Below are 21642 nucleotides of genomic sequence, written 5' to 3'. Positions count from 1 at the left end.
TTTAATTAAGATGCATTATAGCTCAATGATATCTCGAATATGGATTATAAATTTTAATTCTATAGTATGAGATGATACATTCATGTAATGTTTAAGAAAAAGTTTTGTAAATGAGTTCCAATAGTTCATGGATTAGGGACCCCATTTTATGGTTCTAGGGACTTCTGTATAGATTATTTAGGTTAATCTACCCACCCACCCAATGGGACCCAGTGCTCAGTCTAGAAGATACCATCAGAGATGCTTAGTTTTGCAATTCTCAAACTGTCCATTTGGGTCTCCAGAGATAAAAACATTTTTGCTGTTAACAAGCATGTTAAGTAAGTAAGTAAGTAAATAAATAGAGGTGAGAAACAACAGACCTCAACCCTATTGTCCCTCTGCAAATTTGTGTACACAGAGTCAATCCCTTACCTCTCTCTAAAAGGGCAAAGTTTCAAAATGTTCAATGAATAGAAGATTGTTGGGGGCGGAATAGATCTGGACAAGGAGAAGTCATCTGGAGATAAATGTGAGAAGGGAGGGACAGGCAGCAGAAACAAAAGTGAAATTGTTGGAGCAGCATATTCCAGAAGTTTTGAGGTCTTCCTGAGTGTAGTCTTCACTGATTTGAGATCTACCATACCATTCTCTCACTAGAAGGGAAAACCTATAATGGCAGCAGTCTGTAAAAGAAACCCAGTTAGGGAATATTTTAATGAAGTTCCTCTACAAGTGGGTGAGACAGGCATGTGTACAAAATGCAAACAGTGCAACAAAGAAATGCAAGGCCTTGTTGCCCGAATGAAACAACATCTTGAGAAGTGTTCCTTCTCAGGACGAAGCTGTGTTGAAGATGATGAAAGGAACATGTCTGAACATGCAGGATCTTCAGGTTGGTAAACTTTTTTATTTCATACTTCTTTCTTAAGGACTACCTGTCTTCCTTCTGGACTATTTTTGAATTCTCATGTTTGAGCAGAACATATAGTTGTTACTCTATGGTACTATCATTTTAGATGCATTTGTGATAAAAAAATAGCTGAAATAGGCAGATCTTCCTTTTACAATTTCACCTTTAAAGTACTACTGAGTGTCAGCGAATGCAATGAGTAATACTAAATGAGAAGTATGATAATAATAATTAAATAACTGCATTGATTTATTTGTTTAGGAGAATCCATCCTCAACATACAGGATTTTGAAGACTATCCACCTTCAAGATAACTGTCATTTTCTATTAACTATAGTTTCAGAGTTAACTGCCAATGATAGTGTTTCAGTCACATCATGTATGTCACATAGCCACAGTATACCACCTGTAGCAAAAAGAAAAAAAACACTCCATCATCCAGAAGCAACCATAGATAAGTTTGTGATAAGAACCAGCAGATTACAAAAAGAGGTAATTGATGAAAAAATTGCCTGGTTTGTTTATGCAACAAACTCTCCTTTCTGTATGATTGAGAACCCACACTTCATTAACATGGTTCAGTCATTAAGACCAGGATACAGTCCACCCAACAGCGCAGATGTCACAAGCAAATTGCTGGATAAAGGCTATGAAAGAGAAATTGAACAGTGTGCAAAATGTCTAGAGGGTAAAATTGTTAACCGGAATCTTGATTGGTGGAACAATCTCCACAATGATCCTGTTGTATGTGCTTGTGTGACAACAGACGAAGGGAACGTCTTCCTTACAGAAACAATTGATACATCAGGAAATGCGCACACAGCAGAATACTTACAAGCAGCAGCAGTAAAAGCTATAACAAACTGTGAAAATAAATTAAAACGTCTAGTACGCAGCTTGGTCACAGACAATGATGCAAATGTATCCAAGATGAGAAGAAATCTAGGAGAGTGTGAAGAGAGTCCCAAGCTAACAATATGGTTGCAGTGCTCATTTGATGCACCTCCTAGCCAAAGACTTCAGTGTTCCAGAAATAAAGGCTAACGTTGTTGAAATTGCAAACTACTTCCGTAACAATCACTTTGCAGCAGCTGCTCTGAAAAGAGTGGGAGGAACCAAGCTAACTCTGCCACAAGACGAGCGATGGAACTCAGTAATGGACTGTTTTGAGCATTATATCAAGAACTGGCCTAATCTGATGACACTTTGTGAATAAAATCGTGAAAAAACAGATTACACAGTCACAGCCGAAGTTCTCAACATTGGGCTTAAGAGAAATGTTGAACTCATTTGGAGTACCCTGAAGACTATTTATGAAGCCTTGAACAAAATGCAGGGGAACAGCTGTTCTATTGCTGACGCTGTTGAAATTTGGAAGGAACTAAGTGAGATCTTAAATAGAGAAATAAGTTAAATTACAAGCATTAAAAAAAACAGATGGGACAAGCATTATCTCCAGCCCATTTTCTTGCAAATATTCTCAATACTCATACCAGGGTCAAACCTTAACTGCTGAAGAAGAGCAGTTGGCTATGACATGGACATCCAGCAATTGTGCCTCCATAATGCCAACTATAATAAACTTCAGAGCTAAGGGTGAGCCATTCAAGAAGTATATGTTTGCTGATGATGTTTTAAAGAAAGTCACAGCAGTGAACTGGTAGAAGTCACTTAAGCACTTGGATTTAGAGGCTGTTGAAGTGATAATCTCACTTTTAACAGCAGTAGCTTCTTCTGCTGGTGTAGAAAGAATATTTTCTTCCTTTGGACTAATTAACTCCAAATTGAGAAATCGTTTGGGACCTGAAAAAGCAGATTATGAACAAACAGGAAAATGAAGATGAAGACAACTGAGTTAGCCGCAGAAGCCAATATTTTTAGTTTCTCATATTGACCTGGCTGACATAGTCGATTTGTTTGTTTTCTTTAAATATTTCATTTAACTATTTTAGTTAAAACAATTTTAACAAAAACAAACCTGATTTTAAAAAAAACCTGAATGTTTAACTAAATTCAAAAATTCATGTGCATGTTGTGTTAAAATATTATGTTTGCTGTTGAAGAAAAAAAATCCAGAATACATAACATTGTTGTTTAATTAAATAAAATAATTTAAATGTCTGTCTGATGACCTTCTCCTCCTAATACAGTATGGCAAGAAAATCCTCCAAATATTAATGATTAACCTGTTGAATTGGAGATAGTTCACCTCCCAATGACTTCATAAATATCTGATTCAATTACCTTTGATAAACGAAATAACCGAACATTCATTCATTTTCTGGTATAGCTGTAAAGCTAATCTGAAAAAGTTTTCAAAATAAATCACTTAAAAATGTATAGTGTGTACTTTCTAAAAATGAAACCTACATCTATCTCTGAGTTGTGAAGAGTTTGCGTTAAGGTTATAACAACCAACAAGAATGCACTTCTATGTAAAAAGCCATGATTAAATCAAGTCTTCCTGACTACTGATTTAAATCAAATCCACACTGCAATGTGCCCATCCATATCCCCTGCCACCCTTAAAAGATCAACTAAACCACAGGCAAGCATAGTATCCTAAACTGCTTTTAACACAATTAAAAACAAAAGTTGATAGATTTAAGTTTACATTGTCCTTTAACCAGTAATCAAGGGCAGGAGTCAAAGTCACAGGTGTCACAGTCCAGAAATACCCAAGCAATTTCAGACTGTCTGTGAACAAAACCAATGGAAACACTGTGAAGAGATATACGTATGTACATGTATACACACGCGCGCGCACCTTCTGCCCCCAAGACATGGAAATGCAAAAAAGGAAACAGCTCATATTGCTTTGAATGTAACAGCCAAAGCCATCAGTTGCCATGACAGCACCACAAGGTGACTCTGGAGACACCCAGGGCAGGAAATTGTCAGGTCGCAATTGATTTTCTCTAAGACAAAAAGGTTTTCGAGTAACAGCCGTGTTAGTCTGTATTCGCAAAAAGAAAAGGAGTCCTTGTGGCACCTTAGAGACTAAGACTTAGAGCTGTAGCTCACGAAAGCTCATGCTCAAATAAATTGGTTAGTCTCTAAGGTGCCACAAGGACCCCTTTTCTTTTTGAAAAAGGTTTTCGTTACTGTAAATACATTATACAGACACCAGAGACAGAAACTCACTGAGGCATAAAGTACGTAATGTGCTGTTCAGCAGCGACATTCACCTCACACGCACCCCGCGCGGGCCCTCCCCGCCCCCAGCCCTCACACGCACCCCGCGCGGGCCCTCCCCGCCCCCAGCCCTCACACGCTATGACCGTATTAAAAGTCTGTTTGCTAAGATGGTTGATTCACCTCCAGTTATCACATAGCTGGGTCTGTTGGGGTCAGGAACATAAGTATTTTGTGTTTCCTCTAACAACTCTAATACTTTCTGGGCCAAGCACTATTCCAAGCACCCCGCGCGGGCCCTCACGCCGCCCAGGCCAGACGCTGACCTAGCCGCTCTGATAGCCCGACGGGGTGTGCGAGCGAACAGACCGGGCACCGCTCCCGGCTCTACTCGGCTCCCCCAGGCCCCAGCTTCAAACACCCGCCCCCCCGTACCGTAAGGCCGCTGTCTTCTGTCTCTAGACTCAAGCTGAAGGTCTCGCTCTCGCCACGCCTACCTACAGCGCATGCCCAACGCTCCCAGTACCCAATGACGCACACCCGTCGCTCTCCCTTACGTCACCGCGCGTGCGTAGTACCATCCATTCTAATTCTTGTTGAATCCTTTCTCACAGCACTGCAGAACGGCACACACAGACTAGTACTGCGCATGTACTGGCGGTCAGAGACCACAACCGCGCATGCGCGAGTAAAAAGCGCGGAGGACACACAGCGATCTAAAATTCAGAGCACCAGGGCGATGAGGAGGAGCTCAAGTCTCCGCATGCTCTGTTGCCTGAGGTGGGTGGAGGGAGGTTTCCGGCCCCCTCGTCGTTCTCCCAGTAGTGATGCGCTTAGCTCACCCAATCCCTATCGCCCCAGGCCCTGGCGAATCCCCTTGTCTAGCTCGCCGCCATGACCGGCCTATTGTCATGGCAACCCCCAGCGGGTCGCCCCCAGCGGGGCCCCAGCGAGGCCCCAGCGAGCGGCAGCCCGGCTCCCCGGAGGCTGCAAACACAGTTGCTGGCGGAGCCGGCCCTGGCTCGCTCAGCTGCCCTTGGGCTGATCGGCTCTGCAGCGGTAACTGGGGCACGGCAGCACGCTGCCGCCACCCGGCCTCTCCACTGGCGCCGTCCCCGAGGCCGCTCAGGCAGGCCCGGCCCGGCCCCGCTCCGCTCCACCCTTGCGTCAGCCCAGCAGTGAGACCCACAGGCCTGCGCCAAGGGTAGGAGTAACTGCTAGCTTCCACCATCGGCGGTGCACACTTCCGTGAACGCTACAGGCCCAGTCCCTGCTGCAGATGTTCCCAGTCTCCACCTGGAAAAGGTGATTCCATTCCACCCCCCACACCACGTACAAACTCCCCCATGCGTCCCCCCGCAACCTTTTCTCCCAAGCTGGAGCATGAATGCCTCTCACACAGAGCCCTCCACCATCGTGACACGACCGTACTTCCCCCACACACTTTGTTCACACCCCAATGCTCCCCCAACACATCCCTTCCAACACAGAATCCTAGAATATCAGGCGTGGAAAGGACCTCAGGAGGTCATCTAGTCTCCCTGGCTCAAAGCCATTTCTCCCACCTACAAAGTATGTTTCCCCAAAATGTCATCTTCCTTCTGTTACACACAGCCTTCAGCTCCTCCCTTCTCACACTATGACCCTAGTGTCAATCCCATGCATTTAAAAATCATGAATCAGTTTCCCCAGAATAATAGCATTAACTTAAAAATCACAGTGGGTTGTTTTTTAATTATAATTTTGGCCTTTGTTTTAATTTGGCTTTTGGGTTCTGAACCTTTACAGTGAACTTGCTTCATATTTTCAGGCCTTTTCCCACAGGTGCTAGGATTGGACACTTGACAATTTTTTTTTAAAAAAGTAGACTTTTTTTTATTTATCAGCTGCAGATTGGTCGGGGGGGGGGAAGGCAGTAGGGGGAAGAGAACTATCCTCCACTATCTCAAGACTCAAAATTGTGAGTTGGCAACACTCATCCCAGTCACATTTTCCTACACCGCACCTGTCTCATAATCATTGTACAAATTATGGCTGATCATATTGGGCTCCAGGAAGGGGGCAGGCAAAGCCCACCCACTGCTAAAGTATCCCCCCCCCCAGCTTAAGGGTGGGGGGCGCCACAGAACCTTGAAAACCAAATAATTACGGGGGACAACTAATGAACAAGAGGGACAGGAGTGTGGTCAAAGGGTCAAACGAAGGGAAGCGGACGGGGACACCGAGCAGAGAACCCCAGACAGCACGCACTGCTCCTCAAAGGTGTCAAGGGAGTCAGTGGATGCCACCCAGAGGAACTCTGCCTGGAGGCATGAACGGAGGGAGGATCGGAAATAGACCCCACAGTCACAGAAGCCTCCATCGGCCAACCTCCTCACGCTGGTTTTATAGATGGCCACTTTAGCCAGGGCCAGGAAGAGGTTGACCAAGAGGTCCCGTGACTTAGTGGGGCCATAGACAGGGAGTGCATAGATAAGGAGATGAGGGGAAAAGTGCAACCAAAATCTTAACAAAATATTCGTGAGGAGCCAGAATAGGGGCTGTAGCCTGGTGCACTCCAGGTAGACGTGCGCCAGGGTTTCCCTCATACCGCAAAAGGGGCAGGTGTCCGGGATTGGGGTGAACCACACCAAGTACACGCCCGTGCTCACGGCCCCGTGAAGGAGCCGCCAACTAATATCCCCGGCGGGCCTTGGGACCAAGGTGGAATATAGGCTGGCCCACCGGCGCTCCTCACCCTCTAGAGGTGGCAGGAGGTCCTGCCACTTTGTGTCAGGGTGGGACGCGAGAGTGAGGACATGAAGGGAATGGAGCACGAGCGTGTAGAGATGTTTCCTTAGCGCGGTCCGGAAACGGACTACCTGCAGCTTGTGTAACCGGCTCACGGTGAAGGTGGTGGTGGGGGGGTTTCGGTCGGGTCCACGGGGCAGGGGCCTGATGAAACGGTCCCGAGGGCCTGGCGTGGAGGGTGGACGGGGCACACCCTCCCTTAGGACCTGGTCGAGGTAAACCTAAGCAGCGGGCGGCAAACCGGTCCTCACCTCCTGAAGTACACGCAGGGGAGTACGAGGTTTGGAGAGCCCCATGCGCTGAGCGAGCATCAGGGGATCCAGCCAGTCTCCCCGGTCGTAGTCCAGGAGGTCTCCGACACTGGTGACTTCTGCAGGACCAACCTCTGGCACACCAAGGGGGACTCCGCCACCTGCACACGGAGCTGGGGGTTGTGTAGCAGGGGCTCCGAGAGGAGATCTTCCCCAACCAAGGCCGCCAAGGATCTGGTCGCTGTGAACAGTTTCCAGGTCCGGAGAAGGTCCTGGTAGAAGACCGGCAGTCCGGAGAGGTCTCGCGGAAGACCTCTCGGATGGAGGTAAAGGAGCTGCCAGTCATAGCGGAGCCCTCGGAAGCAGCGCAGGAAGGCATGCACCAGTACGCTCCATGCCGGACTACCTGCACCATAAAGGAGCCTCTACAGGGCGTGGAAGCGGAAGACATGGACCTGAGTGCGGAGACACTTCAGGCCCTGCCCTCCCTCCTCCAGGGGTAGATGGAGAATCCCTGCAGAGACCCAGTGCAGTCCTGACCAGAAGAACTCCAGAATCAACCTCCAGAGGTTGGCCAGGAAATCCGGGGCCGGGTCCAGGGTGTTGAGCAGGTGCCAGAACATGGACAGGACTAGTTGATTAAGCACCAGTGCCCTCCCTCGAAGGGAGAGACACCAGACTAGTCCTGTCCATCTCCGGAGCCGCTCTACCACGCTGCCCTCTAAACCGTGCCAGTTCTCCGGTGGAGACGGATGCGTGGCAGAAAGGTAAACGCCGAGATAGAGCTGTGGACCCACGCTCCACTGGATGGCCTGAAGCGTGGGTGGGAGGGAGCTCGCCTGCCACCAGACCTCTACCACCAAGCCAGAGCTCTTGACCCAGTTGACCTGGGCAGAGGAGGCTGCCGAGTAAACGGCCTGGCAAGCCTCCACCCGCGCCAAGTCGCCCGGGTCCTGGACCACAAGGAGCACATCATCGGTGGATGCCAACAGGACCCAGCCGCAGCTCTGGCTCCTGCAGCGCCAACCCCATCAACCTCCTGCTGAGGAGACAGAGGAAGGGCTCGATCACCAGAGTGTACAGCTGGCCCGAGAGGGGGCGCCCCTGCCATACTCCTCGCCTGAAGCCGACTGGTTCAGTCAGGGTCCAGTTGAGCCTGACCAGACACTGGATAAAACCCACAAGTGGTGGCGTACAGCACCTGGATAAAACCCACAAACTGGTGTCCAAAGCCAAACGCTCGCAGAGTGCTCAGGAGATACCTGTGATCCACCCTGTCGAACGCCTTCTCCTGATCCAGGGACAGGAGGGCGAACGACAGACCGTCCCTACACCCAAGTTCCAAGAGGTCCCGGACCAGATACAGGTTGTCGAAGATGGTGCGGCCCGGGATGGTGTAGGTCTGATCTGGGTGGATCACGTCCGCCAGCACGGACCCTAGCCGCAGTGAGATGGCTTTTGCTACGACCTTGTAGTCCGTGCTGAGGAACGAGAGGGGACGCCAATTTCATAAATCGCGGAGGTCCCCCTTCTTCGGCAATAAGGCAAGCACGGCTTGCTTACACGAAAGAGGGAGGACCCCGCTCTGCAAAGACTCGGCCCAGACGGTGACACTGGGATGTTGTACTATAAAATTGCAGTATTTCTGAATGCCTCTGTGTGACTATGAATCCCATCCTAGCTGCCATGGGTGGTGTCACATCCTCCTAGAACAGATACAATGGGGAATAGTTAGAATTCAACAATCCTATTCTGGTGCAAACCCCTTGGAACAGTAGGTGAGCTAAAGCTTAGGAAAAACAGTTTTACCCTACCCTTTTTCAGAGAGGGAAGAAAGTAGGAGCAGTGGAAATTTACCAGGAGCAGTACAGGGGGACCAGTCAGGGGGTCAAATAAGGAACCACACAGGGGGAACTTGGAGCAGGAGAGGGGAAGGGAATGGTCTAGCCTAGGGCCAAGAGGTTGAGCTGGAGGACAAGCTTTCACATTTCAGCAGACAAGCAATGCCCTGCAGCAGGTTTTGGACCCCAGGCCAAAGAATGACTGGCAATGGTGAGGAAAAAGCAGGGGAAATACGTGCAGGGTTTACTATTTTGTTTGATCTGTACTCTTTTGTGCTTTATATGATTAAATAAAATAACAATTGTGTGAGACTCTGGGCAAAGAGTCAGATGTGTTACATGCTAACATTTACAAGCCTCGTGAGAGAGTTAAAATGGTAAGCTACAAGGTCACACCTGAGGGTGGAGTTCTGGGAGGGAATATTTAAGCTTCTGAGGTATCTTGGGGTTCAGCACCGGTACTGGAGGCCAAAGGGGTTCCATTTCCATGAAAGAGTAGCAGGGTGAAAGTCAGTCCCCAGGAAATGTGCCAGAGAAGGACAAAGGGAGGAAACAGTAGTGCAGCCTGCTGAGACCCAAGAAAGCTTATACCTGGGGACCCACAGTGAGCAAACACAAGGGGCTGCTTGGCTAGGATGTGTGACACAAGACGACTACTGCACATGTAGAAGGGTTGTTTGATGGCTCAGAGCCATGGTAACACTTTTACACCAGTCTCCCTTCAAGCTGCCAGTGTAGAGAGTATGACCAAAACTTAACCCTTATAAAGTTTTTCCTAATCCCTTACCTAAATCCCTTTGCTGGACATTAAGCCCGGTACCTCTTGTCCTATCTTTAAGGGACACTTCTTTATAACAGCATTTAACATATTTGAAGTCTCATCAGATCATCCCCACAGTCTTCTTTTCTCAAGCCTAAACATGCCCAGTTTTTTTAAACCTTTCCTCATTGGTCAGGGTTTCTAAATCTTTTATCATTTTTGTTGCTCTCTTCTGGACTCTCTCCATCTTAACTGAATGAAAAAGGCATACACATGCCTAATGTAATAAGCCACATTATACTGTTACCCTGGCCCTTCTACAACCCCTCCAAATTGTGTGTTACTCAGACTCATGTCACATCTAAGCTTAAATTGTAAACTATTTGAAGTACTGACTTTGATTTCTATGACTAACACACTTTTGAAAAATTACAATAAATATCTCCTGTAATTTTGTCTGCTCATCAATGTCTCCCTTTCATCTGTTACCTCAATAAAGATTTCCTGTAAATTACTGCCAGGGAATTACTTACCCTAGTAACTTTGATTGTTTAAACTTGGTTTTTTTTCCCCTCCAAATCAGTTTTATATTTCTCTTAAACTATTTGAGTCAGGAGTCATAATTATACTTGCTTTAATCTACTTGAACAAGAGCAGATATAAATCTAGAGATTGTTACATAGGCGGTGTAGTGGAATGTGGATGTGGGATATTTAATGGAAGGAAGTCTATCACTTGGGAAATATTCCTCCAGAAATACAGCACAGATATGGAAGGCGTTCAGAAATTCTCCCACCTTTGATCTAGCACTGATGCAGCTACACTAGGACTAAACCAGTAGCATGAGAATTGCTAAAAATTCTGTGTAGATAAGGCTACACAGTCCTTGCCAGCCAGACTTGGGTACACTGGGAAAAGGGACTGCCTTGTGCTGCTGCAGTTACTGTGACAGCTCTAAGTGGGTGGGTCAGGAAGAGCGAAGTAATGCAGAAGAGCCTCTTTCTTGCCCCAGTGGCTGGAAGCTATTGCTAAAGTGGAAGATTATATGGAAGAGTGGCAGGAATGCTCAAAAGCTGGTGGTGTGTGAAAGGAGGGAAGCTAGGTAGGGCAGAATTAAATTGTGGGTTGGAGCTGGGGAAATAAAAATAAAGCATCTTAAAAAAGGCAAAAGATTTGACCCCTTTTCTTTCCCTGTTCTCACTACTGATGTTCTTAAAAGGGATCTGTGCTGTTCCAGAGGACTAGTGTGTTTCTAACAGGGAACAAGAATTGACCATGGGGAAGCCACTTGTGAAGGGACAAACACAGCTCACTCAGGAAGAAGAGTTCCCCTAAAATAAAACTGCACCCATTCCAGCTATCATTTAATTTCTTTGTGATAAATGTAGGTTTGTGATATAAAAAGGATGATGGTCTAAATTATTTGGGGGGGGCTACTTCCTAGGAAAACTATCACTTTATTCAAGTATAGTAAATAGCATGGCTAGTATCTAAGGCAGACAAAATTTAAAAACTGCTTTTGACAATACAGCAGAGGCAAACACCATTTATATAACTGTGTGAGCAAAGCCCTGTACAAACATTAACTGTTTAATATATCCTTATTACATTATTCTGAAGGGGCGTTTTAATAATGGAGAAACAGAGGCAAAAAGCCACAGAGAAAGTGAATGGTAGAGCCAGTGTTTGAACTCAGGAATTCTTGACTCCCAGCCCTGTGTTCATGCCTCCCTTTGATAGCCAAGTTGCAATAGGACTCAGGAGAAATTATTTATGTCCTACATAAATGTCCTACATACTGCATTAATGGCATAATAAGCAGATCCTGTCAACACTCCAAGTTAATATGAAATGTACAATGATAAAAACAGTAGGTAGCTTATTCTTTTTCTAATTTTAAAACATTACGACAGAGTAGCTTAAGGCACACGTAGGCTTCCCACTTCCAATCTGTCCTAGGTGATGTTTCAACATGACAACTAAATGGCAAAGTTCTGAGTGAGCGAAAAAGACTTTTCTGATTGGAGATACTGAAGGCATGTCAAATTCTGCAAGTAATCAGCTATAGATCTGTAATCCAGTTCCAATTATTTCAAGTTAAGGCAATGTGATACAGATGACAATCAAATTTTGTGAAGAAAAATATTCTGTGATTTTACTACTAGTATAAACCTCCCGCAACTTGGAGTCAGGATCAAAGCAGATACATATCCTAGTTTTCAGAATGAACACTAGCTTCAGACAGCTTTGTTCCACTACAGGAAGCAGGAAAGCTTTCCCAAACAGATATTTGACTCGAGCAGGGATTATTTTGGCAGCTGCCTTGAACCAAGTGATAATTGTGACTGGATGCCAGAGCTAACCAGACAGTTTCCTCTATACTCCAACCATACCAGGGATAAATAAATGTTTAGTAACTGGCAGACTGGCCAACATGAATCACTCTTTCTTGGAGCACAATTAGCTGTCAAAACAGATCTTAGAAAAAAAAATTTTGCAAAGGGATTATGGAAGGTAGGAAATGCAGGTGATTTGCAGTGTCTGCCTTTGATACAAACATCCTGCTCCTCTACTGTCCCTTTGAACTAACTTTGATATGCAATAATTAGGAGTGGCTCAGCCCCTGAGGAGAGGTGGCTGCTGCTGCTGCCCTACCTCCTTGCTCGTTTTATTGAATCCTTGTTTTGAACTATTGATCAAACAGATTTGAAGAGATTTGTTGAAGTCTGTGTGGGCTGAAGAGGAAGGAAATGAGGAGAGGAGGGGATGGAAAGGACAGCAAACTTGGCTATAAATACCCCAGGAAGGACAGAGCTCCTCTCCACAGATTTTCCTCTTCGGCTAGAGATGTAAAATGTAAGAAAAGGACTTTTATTCAAGAATTTTTCTTTAAAAAGATTCACAAATATCCCATATTTGCTGAATTTGTGTTGCTTGTTTTCAAGCTTCAGCATATTAGACAACAGTGCTAAGCGCACCAGACCTCACGGGGGAAACCAGATCAACCTGCCTGAAGAATGGTGGCAGTCTTGCTGCTGGGGCTCAGCTGCATCTGTTCCCCATTGGTAGCCCTGGTCCTAGACTACAACAGCATCAAGAGTTCAGCTGAAGTGCAGGGCACCAGAAAGGTGAGAGCTCTGGGGGTCAGTTGGAGACCTGAATTGAATTTTCAAGGGTTAAATGATCTCAAAATATTAGTAATATTCTGCAAAAATTGCATGATTAATTTCAGTTTTTAAATAGAAGGGTTACAATTGCTTGGAATAGTGCTTGGCCCAGAAAGTATTAGAACTGTTAGAGGAAACAAAAAATACTTATGTTCCTAACCCCAACAGACCCAGCTATGTGATAACTGGAGGTGAATCAACCATCCCAGCAAACAGAATTTTAATACAGTCATAGCTGTTGTGTATTTCTAAATTGGAAACATTTTAAAAATGGAAAAATGTGTCCCTTTGGGAGAAGGGGAATGATATCAAGATTTCACCCTCTTAAAATATAAATGAAGTCAGAGCAAGTGATGGCCTGTCAGCACTGATCAGCTCTTCAGCAGAGCACTATGCTCTAAAATGCACTGAGTGCAAGATGGGGTGAGCAAAGGCTGCTAGAGTTCTAATCTTGATTTGGGAAGTGATTTGCTGTGTAACATTAGGCTAGTTACGCTACTGACACATATAATAAACACAAACGTGCACAAACTGCTGCTTTAAAAAACATGTCAGTTTTAACATGCTGTTTCTGTTACTTGCTGAAGATCAGAACTGTGCTGGTCCCAATACAGGACAGAGAGGTGTAGACCTTTGTCCTCGAGAGCTCCCAATCAAATGGGAGATCATAGACCAGACCCAAGAAAGATTATTCCAAAAATAACATGTTGGACTGATCAATGAAGGGGGCAGTAGGGGGGTGTGTGTGTGCGCGTGCGTGCTACTCTAAATATTGCTGATTTACAGCATTTTCCCCTTCTGAGGAAAGTTATTTTTAATTTGTAGAGCTCACAGTGCATAACAGACCAGGACTGTAATGCTAGCAAATTCTGCCTCAAGCATGAAGATGAAGTGTCCTTCTGTGTTACCTGTCGTGGGTTACGACGAAGATGCAAGCGTAATGCTATGTGCTGCCCAGGGACTATTTGTATAAATGGTAAGCAATAATCATCTGGTGTCTGTGTTATTTAAAGGTTGGTAGAGATTAGAACTACATGATTATAATCTATACGGTCTAAACACAGAAGTGGTTGGTGCCTGTTTTAAAAATTTTCCTGGTTTTCCCTTACCTCCTGCTAACGTTGAGATCATCGAACTCTCCAGCATTTCTTTAAAACAAGCAACTATCTTTACCATGAGGCATCTGTAAAATAACAAAGTAATAAAAGTCCTATACATGCATCTGAACACATGTCAAACAGGGAAGTTGACAGTAACGAGTTAAAATTGGTAGTTAGGAACGGCACACAATTCATAAAAGCTAAAGGTATCAATTTGTGTGTGTGTGGGGTGGGGGAATATCTATGGCCAGTAGGGTTAAATACAATCAGAAGGAATTCTTTAAATATATCAGGAACAAATTAAATCTGAACAATTTCATTGGTCTGAAATTAGATAAGGATTGTAAAGATATCAATTGCTATACAGAAAAAGGCAAAAGTATTCAATAATAATTCTGTTTGGGGAAAGTACAGTAGAACCCTCAGTTACAAACGCCGCAGGAATAGACAGGTTGTTCGTAACTCTGAACAACACGTTATGGTTGTTCTTTCAAAAGTTTACAATTAAACATTGACTTCATAAAGTTTTGAAACTTTACTACACAGAAGAAAAATGCGTCTTTTAATCATTTAATTTAAATGAAACAAGCACAGAAACAGTTATCTTACCTTGTCAAATCTTTTTGTTTAAACTTTTCCTTTATTTTTCTAGTAGTTTATGTTTAACACAGTACTGTATCGGTGTGTTTTGGGTTTTTTTTATGGTCTCTGCTACTGCCTGATTGTGTAATTCCGGTTCCAAAATAGGTGTGTGGTTGACCAGTCAGTTTCTAACACTGGGGTTTGTAACTCTGAAGTTCTACTATAGTACAATGATGTTTTAATATATTACAGTGATAAGACGACATGTTAACATCCTCACTATTCCACCAGTAAGTAGGAACAGAAACTATTAAATATTTTTAAAATCATCAGGACTGGATAACCTGCATCCAAGATTAGAGAATTGCCAGAGTTCTCTGAATCATTAATATTGATTTAACAAATCTTGTTTAGAAAGGGTAACTGTGATGATCAGGAATAACTATAGGACAGTTAGTCTGACATTAATCCCAGGCAAAGTCATAGAAAGAATTATATGGGATCCAGTTAGTAAAGAATTAAAGGATGGTAGCATAATTGGTCATGATCAACATGGTTTTATGGAAAATAGATCTTAAAAATAATAGTGTGTCTGAAATGACAAGTTGGGTTAATAAAATATATCATGTCAACACAACTATCTTTAATTTCTGTAATGTGTTTGAGTCCCATGTGACATTCTGATTAAAAGTTTAACACTATACAAAAATATGGGCCATATTAAATAGATTAGAAACTAGATTAGCTGACACTAACTAAAGGGGGGATGTTTCTAGTGGGGGGTCTCACGGGGATCTGTTCTCAGCCAAATGATATTCAATATCTGTATCTATGATCTGGAAAGAAATGTAAAATCAGTGCTGGTAAAGTTTGCAGATGACACAAAAATTGATGGAATGATAAATAATGATGGGAACAGGTCAGTTATGTAGACCAACATGAATCACTTGGTAGGGTGGGCTCACTTGAACAATGTGTGTTTTAACACAGTCAAATGCAAGGTCACAAACATGTAGAAACAAAGAACATAGGGTCACACCTATAAGATGGGAGACAGTATTCTGGAAGGCAGAGATACTGAAATGGAAGATGCCTTGATCATGGTTTACAACTCCTATATAGAAAAGACTTCTGATAGCGGACAGCTGGCTCTTTAATCTAGCAGAAAAGGCATGACAAAATTCAATGGTTGGAAACTGAAGCTAGATAAATTGGGAGTAGAAATAAGGTGCACATTTTAAGTTAAGCTCATTAACCATTAGAACAACTGACTTAGGGACATGGTGGATTCTCCATCATTTGAAATCTTTAAATCAAGACTGGATGCCTTTCTAAAAGATATGCTATAGCTCCGTGACTCTCAACCTTTCAAGAGAACTGTACCCCTTTCAGGAGTCTGATTTCAGGAGTCTTTCGTACCCTCAAGTTACACTTAAAAACTACTTGCTTACAAAATCAGACACAAAAATACAAAAGTCTCACACCACGCTATTACTGAAAAATTGCTTACTTTCTCATTTATATCATATAATTATAAAATAAATCAACTGGAATATAAATATTGTACTTACGTTTCAGTGTATACTATATAGAGCAGTATAATCAAGTCATTGTTTGTATGAAATTTTAGTTTGTACTGACATTGCTAGTGCTTTTTACGTAGCCTGTTGTAACACTAGGCAAATATCTAGATGAGTTTATGTACCCCCTAGAAGACCTCTGTGTACTCCAAGGGGTATGCCTACCCCTGGTTGAGAACCACTGCTATATCACAAACAGAGCTTAGAGGTTTCATGCAGAAGTTACTGGGTGAGAATTTATGGTTTGTTATGTAAAATGTCAAACTAAGGTGATCATAATGGTCCCTTTTATCCTTAAAATCTACGCAGGTATGAACCTATAAAAGCATGATGTATGAGGGAGGGAGACAGAAGGCAATTGGATCCATTTTCACATCCGGAATAAAAGATCATTTGTTGTCTCAAAGCAGCAATGTAGCCATCCTCTCTCTCCCCCCCTTCCCCTCCCCCCCCCCCCGTTTCTGTCCAAAATTACAACCTTCCACCTTTACACCAGATGTCTGCAGCCAGACTGAAGAGGTTACCCCAACAGAAGGAAGACAGACTGACGAACAGGATGGTTCTGATTCAAAAGGGACAACTCAACACCAGATCCAAGAAAACAACTCTAAAAAAGGACTTGTCAAATCTCCAAGCCATAAAGGTAAAATGGGCTTAAAAGCAGGGAAATAATTATATTCAATCTTGGAGGAGAAATATATTCCAGATTAGAAAAGTAAAATTATACGGAGGCATGTGTATGTAATCTTCCATTAGGAAAAGGAGGAGACCCCTAGCATTCTATTATGTAAAGCAAACATACAGATGGGTCCCAGCATGTTTTAAAATTATGCACTGAGAATAACCGCATTACTTTCTACATGGAAGTTATAATAATGCCAATCACAGAATTAGGTGTTTTGAGTATTAAATCATCAGGAATTATGTTAAAACAAATGCAGAGAACAATAATCCCCATAAAATCTTTTCCGTAAAAATATAAACTGTTACTTACTAGGTTTGGATACAGTGTTGCAGCCACATCGGTCCCAGGATATTAGAGACACAAGGTGGGTGAGGTAACTTCTTTTATATTCAAGCTCTTTGTAAGCTCGTCTCTCTCACAAACAGAGGTTGGTCCAATAACATATTACCTCACCCACATGGTCTCTTTACTCACTAGGAATATTTTGACTAGATTCTGGACCCCGCTCTGGTGATGCAAAACTTGATGAAGCAAGCCTTCTGGCTGTTATCTGGAAATTCCCTTTTCATCAGGAAAAGCAGCTCTCTGCCACCCCCGGTGTGCCACTGGCATAGGGGGCACAGCTGGAATGTCCTTATTCCAAGGCTATTCCCAGCTTTCGACCACCTTTTGAGCTAGGGACAGCCAAGTTCAAATTATTGCAGCCTTTGGGCCCCCGGACAGTTCTAGAATCCAGGTACCAAACCTGAAGTACAACTACCTTGGTGTTCCTCTCCATCCCCGGCTGCACTAAGTGCAGCATGGAATCTGGATCGACTTAGCAATTTACACTGTGCTCATTACAAATCACCTGTCATAAGTCAGAAACCAACTCTGCTAGTTATAGCAAACTAGCAAAGGTGTGTGGGGGCGGGAGGGGGAGAAAGAGGTCAGGCTTTGTTAAAAGAACATTCAGCAATGTGCCATTCTCCATTTATTTAAATTGCGAGTGCTAGTACTTGCTCAGAATAAACATTGTTAGATTAGTTTCTTATTTGTAAATTTTCTAACATAGGTTATTGCCAGGATGTAAGTTCATTTTAGGATACCACTCTTTGGGGCTGTGGTCACATTGTTTGCATTTAATAATAGATAATACCTAGATGCTATGTTGTGCTTTTCATCAGATTTCAAAGCACTTAATAAAGGTCAGTATCAGTATCCCCATTTTACAGGTAAGGTTATATGAATATCTCTAAATGCAAGAAACTAAATATGTAACCTTAATATTACATTAACAAATAAGACAGGGAATACAAAAGTTAAAATTCATATAACAACATTAACCTAGGGAAACTGACATTATTAGAAAAGGATCAAACAGAACCAAAGCAGCAGAGGGCAATAAGGTCTCAAAGAGCTCAGTTATTCATAAAGCTCAAAAGAACTATTACTACTACTAATTATTTGTACTATATTAGCATATGCTAGGTCTGAAATTGCAAACACTTATGCATGTGCTTAAATGGTTGTAGGAATGGGGCCATAGAGAGGAAACAATCTCTTTCTCAAGGAGCTTACAATTTAAGAGTAAATCACAAATAGGCATATATGGAAAGAGAGAATTTAGGAAAGGGAGAGTTAGGTTACTCAAATACATGCTTGTCTTCCACTCTATTCCACGCTAATTAGGCATCAGCTGGAGTATTTTGTCCAGTTCTGGGCACCACATTTCAGGAAAGATGTGGACAAACTGGAGAAACTCCCAAGAAGAGCAGCAAAAATGGTTACAGGTTTAGAAAACATCACCTATGAGGGAAGACTGAAAAAATGGGGTTTGCTTAGTTTGGAGAAGACAGAAGGGGGAAAGGATAACAGTTTTCAAGTATGTAAAAAGGTTGTTACAAGGAAGACGGAGAAAAATTACTCTCCTTAATCTCCGAGGACAGGACAAGAAGCAAAGGGCTTAAATTGCAGCAAGGGAAGTTTAGGTTGGACATCAGGAAAAACTTCCTGTCAGTGCGGTTAAGCACTGGAATAAATTGCCCAAGGAGGGTGTGGAATCTCCAACATTAGCGATTTTTAAGAGCAGGTTAAATAAACACCTGTCAGGGATGGTCTAGATCAGTGCTACTCAAAGTGGTGGTCCGCAGACCGGTGCCGGTCCGTGAGCCATCGGCTACTGGTCTGCACGCACATTGGAAAAAAAAATTGCCAGTCCCCCACATCAGATAGTTTGAGAAGCACTCGTCTAGATAATACTGAGTCCTGCCATGAGGGCAGGGGACTGGACGAAATGACCTCTCAAGGTCCCTTCCAGTCCTATGATTCCATAGACAGGTTATGTGTGCAATCTGTAGACAGTGCAGCTTTTTCTTTTTAAAATATTAGACAAAAACAGAGCCATAGTAGTAGTTGTAGCTTCCATTACCAGCTGGTAATGTTCCACAGGCACCACACTAGCTGCTAATTTCTTTGGTGAATAAAGCAGAGAGATTTCAAAATGGTAAAACTGGGAGGGATTAGGAGCCCAGAGATCTTTTTCAATTAGAAAAATAATCCCCATATGAAGGAAGATTCTTGCAAGCCTTGTCCACAGTTATGACTGACATGTAACCCATTAGCATGCCTGCTGATTTTTAAGCTGGAAGATCAGCTAGAGCAGGGCTGAGCAAATGTTTTGGCCCAAGGGCCACATCTGAGTATGGAAATTGTATGGCGGGCCATGAATGTTCATGAAATTGAGGGTTGGGGTGCCAGAGAGAGTGAGGGCTCTGGCTGGGGGTGTGGGCTCCGGGCTGTGACAAAGGGGTTCGGAGGGCAGGAGTTTGGGCTGTGGGAGGGAGTCGGCCGTGCCGGCTCTGGGCAGCGCTTATCCCAAGCAGCTCCCAGCAGCAGAATGTCCCCCACTCTGGCTCCTAAATGGAGGCACAACCAGGCAGCTCTGCGTGCTGCCTCGTCCACAGGCACCGCCCCTGCAGCTCCCATTGGCCACGGTTCCCAGCCAACGAGAGCTGTGGGAGCTGCGGTTGGGGTGGGGGCAGCATGTGGAACCCCCGGGCTGCCCCTACACATAGGAGCCGCAGAAGGGACATGCCGCTGCTTCCAGGTGCCATGCAGAGCATAGAATCATAGAGGCATAGAATATCAGGGTTGGAAGGGACCTCAGGAGGTCATCTAGTCCAACCCCCTGCTCAAAAGCAGGACCCATACCCAATTAAATCATCCCAGCCAGGGCTTTGTCAAGCCTGACCTTAAAAACTTCTAAGGAAGGAGATAAGGAAGCAAGCCCTGACCCTGCTGGGAGCTCGAGGGCCAGATTAAAATGTCTGGAGGGCCGGATGTGGCCCCTGGGCCATAGTTTGCCCACCCCTGAGCTAGAGATCTTTGCAGGGGAGGACAGAGGGCTTTCCACAATGGGGCAGATCAGGACTGGTCTGAAACAAGTCCCACCCCTCTCTGCTAGCAATCCTCAGTTTTGCGCTCAGCAATTTTCCTCTGACCCACTGCTCAAGCCAAGAACCTCGAAGACATGGGTATGTTACACATTTTATTCTGCTTACTGCAGGTCAAGAGGGAAAAAGCTGCCTTCGCACTTCAGATTGTGCCTTTGGGCTTTGCTGCGCTCGCCATTTCTGGACCAAAATCTGTAAGCCAGTTCTCCGTGAAGGACTGGTCTGTTCCCGCCGGGGACACAAAGATGTTGCTCAAGGTCCAGAAATTTTCCAACGCTGTGATTGTGGCCCTGGTTTGTCTTGCCGACCACCGCTCACCAGGCTGCCACAACGGTCGCGCTTAAACATCTGCCAGAGAAGCTAAAGAGCCAATACACAGTGGCTCCAGAGGGAGAGCAAGGGATTCGCTGTCTACTCCAGAGTTAATTTATGCAAGATTCTATAAAACTACCCCTAACCTTCCACAGGCCAACAGAGCCCTGCGCTGGAGGAAACATGCAGCTCAAAGCAAGATCTGGGCACTGGGCAACCTTAGATGTACATTTAGGTCACATGGGCTCTGCTGTATCCTTGTGGGCTGCACTAAGTAGCTATCAGACGCTTACAAAATCGCTTCTGCTTTCAGATAGCATGAAGTACAAAAAGGCTTGATTTTTTGTCTGTTTTTACAAACTATTTAGGGTCCTTTTTTATAGCTATCATACTCAAATTCAAAGGTTCTCCAGCTGCTTTCCAACTATTTAGTTATTTACTAAAATAAAATAAAAAAGTGTACTAAAGGAACTAGTAGATTCTTTCACAGGAATTGCAATTTACTTGTCAATAGGGTCAAACTTTTTCCCAAATGTTTCAAGGATGTTCAGAGCCACAAAAGAAAGCTTTGGCTTGCAGCACTTCAGGGAAATGTATCAAAATTAAAAGGCAGTTTTCTTTATGCGGAGAGAGTGACCCCATGGACTAATGCTGTTACTGTCAGAGACAAGAGGGGATAGTGACACTTTTCTTCATTATTTTGCACCTAACTTGGCCACCCATAAATCTATTCACATGGTGACTATTTTAAATATTATGACAAGTGCATTGACTTTTATGAAAGACAAATACAATATCTTCATTTAGAAGCCACCACAGAATACACTAATAGTAATCGTCCTTGTTGAGCAGCCACATTTTTCCATGGAAATTGTATGGGAAAGTAATAAAACAAAAGTTGTGCTTTCTAAACACAGATATCCAGTATCCCAGGGAGACAAAGGCAGACTATAATTTATTATTAGAAGACAAAAGTCTGGACCAATTCCCAATTTAATCTAGGAGGAATTTTATCGTGAGGGAGCTGCTTGGTTCCTCATCTTCCCTGCAGACTTATCTTAGCACCTTAGCAAAGGGACTAATTAAAATTCAGATAAAAACCACGTTTGTATT

General features: G+C 43.9%; 2 protein-coding genes across 4 annotated transcripts in view; one reads left to right on the top strand and one right to left on the bottom strand.

Moving 5' to 3' along the window:
- The window catches only part of VDAC3 (voltage dependent anion channel 3), a 33443-nt gene extending 28863 nt beyond the window's left edge, over positions 1–4580 (bottom strand). The window contains exon 1 of one of the 3 annotated variants that reach the window (XM_077805614.1): positions 4463–4580. The gene's annotated coding sequence lies outside the window, so the exon portion shown is untranslated. Of the gene's footprint in view, positions 1–414; positions 438–4210; positions 4230–4462 lie in introns of those variants that run through there. The other 2 variants (XM_077805616.1, XM_077805615.1) reach the window with 2 other exon arrangements.
- A 633-nt stretch (positions 4581–5213) lies between these two features.
- Positions 5214–21616, top strand: DKK4 (dickkopf Wnt signaling pathway inhibitor 4). The gene is made up of 6 exons (XM_077805620.1): positions 5214–5332; positions 12374–12525; positions 12615–12797; positions 13662–13812; positions 16595–16741; positions 20331–21616. Exons 3-6 carry the CDS (start codon positions 12687–12689, stop codon positions 20579–20581), a joined length of 660 nt encoding a protein of 219 aa, XP_077661746.1. The 5' UTR covers positions 5214–5332; positions 12374–12525; positions 12615–12686; the 3' UTR covers positions 20582–21616.
- Positions 21617–21642: the final 26 nt, after the last annotated feature.

The sequence above is a fragment of the Eretmochelys imbricata genome, chromosome 26 (genome assembly GCF_965152235.1).
Source record: "Eretmochelys imbricata isolate rEreImb1 chromosome 26, rEreImb1.hap1, whole genome shotgun sequence".
Classification (NCBI taxonomy): domain Eukaryota; kingdom Metazoa; phylum Chordata; order Testudines; family Cheloniidae; genus Eretmochelys; species Eretmochelys imbricata.
Note: the sequence above shows the minus strand (reverse complement) of the source record. Positions and strands in the feature narration are given on the sequence as shown.